Genomic DNA, 6275 nt, shown 5'->3' with positions numbered 1-6275 from the left:
AACTGCTGGAACGCGGTGATCACCATGGCTCTGATAGACTTCCAGAACAGAAAGGCCATCCAGGACTTTAAAACGCGCCAGGACAACGAGAGCGCGTCCCCTGGGCAGCATGAGAGACGCATGGCCAGAGCGCCCTGAAGGACTTTGGAAACACTATTACCACTCCGGATATGGTAAGTCATGGAATCATGCAAAATAAGAGACGTTTAATAGCCTTGTTTTTTTTTCTTTGTTGTTTTTTTAAACTAAGAAATATAGTTTGATATTACAATTTTTTACGTAACTTGAATTATGAATCTAATTATGAATGATTAATTATTAAAATAATCTACTATTTAAACAAAGCCAACGTTTGTAGGCCTGCTATAAAAGATAAACAAGCATCACTGTCTACATTGTATATCGTGAAAACACCAAGAAAGTTGTGAACTTGATATTAACGTTAGTCCCTCTTGTTTTCCCTCTCAGAGTCAAAGTGGACCATGAAGAAAACTTGGACCAAAGGGAGACGTCGTCATCCGGTCCACGATGAAGGATTGTTCGGGACAGGCACGTTCCTTCCGGTACTGCAGACACCCGACCCTGAAAGGCTTCTAAAAGAAAGAGAATTTTAAATGCTCGACACTCAAGACTGAATCCTTGAACTTTCAAGTATTTCAACTGCGCTTTCCTGGGATAAATGTCTCCCACATGACGTTGCAAAATGCTTTAATTTATTTGTTTCAAGAACATGTTTTTCTTGGATACAGCTTATGTTGTTTAAATTATTTACTATTTCAGTGTGTATTTATTTGAATAAATATTCTTACATTTTTGACACGAATCTGTCCCTTCTGCTTTGTTCCCTTCCACTCCATCAATGTTAGTAGAATGTATTAATATTATCATTGTTATTATAATGCTGTGATATTATTATATCATTGTTATTGTTATTAATAGTAGTAACAGTAGTAATAGTATTATTATTTTATTATTATGATTATTATTTAAACCTTTATTTTACGAGGTTAGTCTCATTGAAAGTAACAATCTCTTTTACAATAGAGACCTGTCCAACATGGCAGCAGACAAAGTACAGTCTTATAGAACGTATTATGTAGGAAGTTGGAGGTACACCTCCACAGCCTTTGAGGTGTATTTAAGTATTCTTAATTGAGATGAGAACATGCCGGAAACACCTGAAACACTTTCTATTGGACAGAGACCCACTATTCACAGTCTGTAGTTAAATATGCCTAATCGTCATCACACATATCATTCAACATCTAGTTGTCAGGTATGCCACAGGTATGAGAAGTAGCCAGGTAGGAAAGTCCCGTATCTTCTCATATCTCAGGTGGTATCTGTGGGTTCATTGCCACCTCATGCCGTCATGCTTCACACATACTTTATGGTGTTCTCCAAGCCTGCTTTATGACGTGCTCTCTTATACACCTGACTGATACAAGCCTGCTTTATGACGTGCTCTCTTATACACCTGACTGATACGGACTGTGTTTGCAGTCAACCCGACACACAGGACTTTCCACGGAGCCTTTGAACATACCTTTACCACCAAGGTGTGGTTCAGCACTAGGCTGCTTGGAATCTGCGTGGGTGGAATTCCCATAAACCACCTGAAGTGATTTGAAATCAAACACAGCTAGCTACCTGTAGGTTTTATTAAAGCCAAACCAAATACTGGAAGGAGAAAAAAAACGTATTCTGAAGGTAAAGATTTCATAATTTTATTAAAAATAACGTTGTACAGGTGCGGTGGATAACGCTGCCTCTGTAGATTCCCTCTCCTGCTACTGTACCTTATCCAAACACATGATGATGTGTACCCATGATAGCGCACAACAGTGACATGGATGTGTACAGAAGTTCACTTTACTGGCCTGTTATCTCCACATGAAAGGCTTTGCCCACGGTCATTATGGGATGTTAGACACCCACCTATAGAATGACACACAAAGAAGCAATGATATATACCAGGTGAGTTATGCTCTCTTTCTCTCTCACCTTCTTTCTCTTCCTCTCTCTCTCTCTCCTCTCTCTCTAGCTCTCTCTATCTAAAACAATAATGAACCTTTATAAGCACTTAATTTGAACACCTGTAGAGTGTTACAGATTTGGAATGCCAAGTGTCATAAAAGTGATGATGATGATGATGATGATGATGTTGATGAGTGATTATGGTTGGATAACGGATATGGTGTCTCATAAAAAAGATATGACACCATAAATGTTTCATCCGGAGCTGTCATGAGTAACTGTGTTGTCAGAAGCTTTTTTATTACCGTAGAACAATCTTTTGGGATTTCATTTGAATGTGTAGCAGAGTCCTGCATACTGTATCTGTCACATCCCACACATATCTAACTGAATCCCTGAGTGGATAGTACGTACAACAGAAGCCAACGGTAGTCTACTGTCTTAGTGAATTATGTTTGTGTATCGTTGCTGTTTGTTTGATGTCAAAATGATGTCTGATGTCATCTACATTTACATTAACATGTTTGGCGTTTAGCAGACGCCTTATTCCAAAGCGACTTACAATCGATACATTTGACTAAGTAAGTGAATCATCAATTCACCAGTCGTAGCAGGAAGAGTAATCTAGCTCAGGCCAGGGGCCATTGGCAGAAGAAGAAAGAAAGATATAAACAGTACTGGGGGGGAAGTAGAAATCTTAGGAGGCACAGTGTAGGGGGAAGCAAGTGTCTCATCTAAAGGAGATAATGACAACGCTTTCAATCGAAAACATGTGTTATCAATGTAACTATAAAGGACTAGCCAAAGTAACATACTGTCTTGTTTGTCTCTTTATTGCTGTATATGTCAGACTCAGTGGCGGCTGGTGGAGGTACAAATCGGAGGACAGGGGCCCCTGTGTGTGTGACAGGACACGTGTTTTATACCATTCCTCATTCCATCCCAGGCATTACAATGAGCCGGTCCTCCCATTTCTACCTCCGCCAGCCTCCCCTGGATTGTCAGTGAATGTACAGTACAATACAACTAACTCCACCAACCTCGCTTATGTAGCAAAAAGGAACTTGTATCTTGTGATCTGACTTCACTGTCCATCCTGTCAGTCCCTTTCTAGATATAGCTGACACTTTCATGTCCGTATACAAAGCGACTTACAGTACATAGCAGTGAGTGCACACATTTTCCAGTACATACGGTCCCAGCGGGAATCGAACCACCAACCTACGCGATAGCGTTAGCACCACGCTCTACCAACAGAGCCACAGAGGACCTTTCTGTTTCTCCGGACGGATGGTGTCGAGCCCAGTGCCGAGCCAGAACGCACACACATGTCCGAGGGGGGTGGTGGTGGTGGTGGGGGTGGGGGTGGTGATGGTGGTGGTGGTGGTGGTGGGGGTGGTGATGGTGGTGGTGGTGGTGGTGGTGGTGGTGGTGGTGGTGGTGGTGGGGGTGGTGGGGGTGGTGGTGGTGGTGGTGGGGGTGGTGGTGGGGGTGGTGGTGGTGGGGATGGTGGTGGTGGTGGTGGGGGTGGGGGTGGTGGTGGTGGTGGTGGGGGTGGTGGTGGTGGTGGTGGTGGGGGTGGTGGTGGTGGTGGTGGTGGGGGTGGTGGTGGTGGTGGTGGGGGTGGTGGTGGGGGTGGGGGTGGTGGTGGTGGTGGGGGTGGTGGTGGTGGGGGGGGTGGTGGTAGTGGTGGTGGGGGTCAGAGGTGACAGTAAGCTGAGCCCCCCTCCCTGCATCACAGAGCCTGCTAGAGTGGAGTCAGCGGCCCCTGCCTCCCGGCGAGCTTTGAAGCCGGATCACAGTACAATGAACACATCAAAGGCTGCTCTGATCTGAGCGGTATTACCGGAGCGCGGACAAGCTTCCTGTCTAAAAATACAGCCCTCGCAAATTGGGCACCACTTCAATCTCACACACACATACACCTCTGCCCTCGGAGACCGCAACCATGAGGGGTCACCGCGGGTTACGACCGCGTGTAGCGTTGTAGCATTCACCGGCCGCGCTAACGACCACGTGTCACATGTACACTATGTGGACAAAAGTATTGGGACACCCGAACATCACACCCATGTGGTTGTTGAACTTTCATTCCAAAACCATGGGCATTAATGTGGAGTTGGTCGCACCTTTGCTGCTATAACAGCTTCCACTCTTCTGGGATTTCACTGGAACTAAGGGGCCTAGCCCAAACCATGAAAACAGCCCCAGACGATAATTGTGTCTACATACTTTTGTCCATATGTAATTTTGCCCAGTGTATGTACCGAGACTTCCTGAGCATACAGTACTTATGACCAGGTGTAGCACAGGGGAGGCTGTTGGAGGTACAAGTCAGAGGACAGGCTCATTACCTTGACACACGTGTTCGATACCATTTTCAATCTGGGCCCAGTATTTTAAAAACTTTCATAATGATTCTTTTTTTGCGATACAGGATCAGATCTATCTGGCAGATTTTGATTGAATTAGGGGAAATCAGTCGGCTCGATCTGACCCTGGATAGCGAAAACTGATTCCGGATAATTCTGATCTAGATTAAACAGCTTATTATTATTATTATTATTATTATTATTATTATTATTAATAATAATAATAAACGATTGAGCGTTGTCTGAGAGATGATGAGAGTCGTTTGTGAGCTGTGACTCCACACAAGGGCGTCTTGTCACATGCTGTGCTGTACTTTCCTTCTCCTCTTTCCTGTCATTTCCTGTCATTCTTCACTGCTGTCCTTCAGCCTCTCTCTCTGTGCTGGCGGCTGTAAGGAGATCCACAGATGATAATCAAAAAAAGTAAAAAAATAAAATAAAAGATCAATGTCGGTTCCTAAATAAATTAAAAATGACAACAACAAAAACGGTGAAAAAAGTAATTCTTCCTTCTTCTAGCACTGTGACTGCCAATGGCCCCTGGTCCTAGCATAGATTTCTTTTTTCCTATGATGACTGCTAGATAGATGATTCACTTACTTAGACAAACATATTTGTTGCAAGTTGCTTTGGATAAAAGCGTCTGCTCGGTGCCAAAACAATGTAAATGCAGACAGACAGGCTGTATCTGAATAAACATCCTCTGCTCTGACGCAGCGATGGCAGGCTCTCAGCCCCTTACCCTACCCCTGCTCATGGCTGCTCTCAGCCCCTACCCCTACCCCTGCTCATGGCTGCTCTCAACCCCTACCCCTACCCCTGCTCATGGCTGCTCTCAGCCCCTACCCCTACCCCTGCTCATGGCTGCTCTCAGCCCCTACCCCTACCCCTGCTCATGGCTGCACTCAGCCCCTACCCCTACCCCTACCCCTACCCCTGGTCATGGCTGCTCTCAGCCCCTACCCCTACCCCTACCCCTGGTCATGGCTGCTCTCAGCCCCTACCCCTACCCCTACCCCTGGTCATGGCTGCTCTCAGCCCCTACCCCTACCCCTGCTCATGGCTGCTCTCAGCCCCATTATGTGGACGGAAGAGGGCCCAGCGGGGAAGGGTGGGATGTCAGGGAGGTGTTCTGACTTGAGCCAACAGTTCAACAGACACGGAGAGACTAGAATAGATAGGAGAGACTAGAATAGATTGGAGAGCCTAGAATAGATAGGAGAGTCTTGGAGGCTGTGTGAGTGAGATGTGGGTGGACTCCTGTGGAGGCTGGTGGAGGTAGAAATCGTGAGAACGGGTCTCATTGTACAAAATGTGTTTGATAACATTCCTCATTCCGTTTCGTGCATTAGAATGAGCTCCGTCCTCCGATTTCTACCTCCGCTGGCCTCGCTCGGTAGACTCAACAACAGGCCCACAAGGACATGGAGTACGGATCGCCAGGCCATCGTTAACACAAGGGCCTGTTTTCTGAGAACCAAGCCACTGCACACACCTGCTGTTGCTGTTCGTAGATTAACTATGTCGAATGTTAGAACAATACACAAGAACAGTATCGGATTTGCAGTAAATTGAACAGATCTAACTTCGGAAATTGACTTAACTGTTGTCCCTCCGAAACACTCCTCATCCCCACTACCCACTGTACAGTTTCTCTACTAGAAACTGTTTCTCTTCTAGCATTGTAACTGCCAATGGCCCCTGGTCTTGGCATAGATTACTATTTCTTATGATGACTGATGGATAGATGATTCACATCTTATGATGACTGATGGATAGATGATTCACTTACAGTGTGTTGGAAATCGCTTTGGATAAAGGCGTCTGCTAGATGCCAAAAATGTAAATGTAAATGTGAAATGTAAATGTGAACTATAGGACTGGCCTGCGTGACCCTGTGCCACAGTAGCAGCAGTCATACTCAAC

General features: G+C 45.4%; 1 protein-coding gene across 1 annotated transcript in view; it reads left to right on the top strand.

Moving 5' to 3' along the window:
* The window catches only part of phlda2 (pleckstrin homology-like domain, family A, member 2), a 915-nt gene extending 285 nt beyond the window's left edge, over window positions 1-630 (top strand). Inside the window, exons 1-2 of the mRNA XM_080545094.1 lie at window positions 1-173; window positions 469-630. The exon at window positions 1-173 is cut by the window's left edge and continues 285 nt beyond it. Coding sequence (XP_080401220.1) covers window positions 1-138 — 138 coding nt within the window. The 3' untranslated portion in view covers window positions 139-173; window positions 469-630. The remainder of the gene's footprint in view (window positions 174-468) is intronic.
* The last annotated feature ends 5645 nt before the right edge of the window (window positions 631-6275 follow it).

Source organism: Nansenia antarctica, assembly GCF_963989245.1.
Source record: "Nansenia antarctica genome assembly, chromosome: 14".
Taxonomy (NCBI): domain Eukaryota; kingdom Metazoa; phylum Chordata; class Actinopteri; order Argentiniformes; family Microstomatidae; genus Nansenia; species Nansenia antarctica.
Note: the sequence above shows the minus strand (reverse complement) of the source record. Positions and strands in the feature narration are given on the sequence as shown.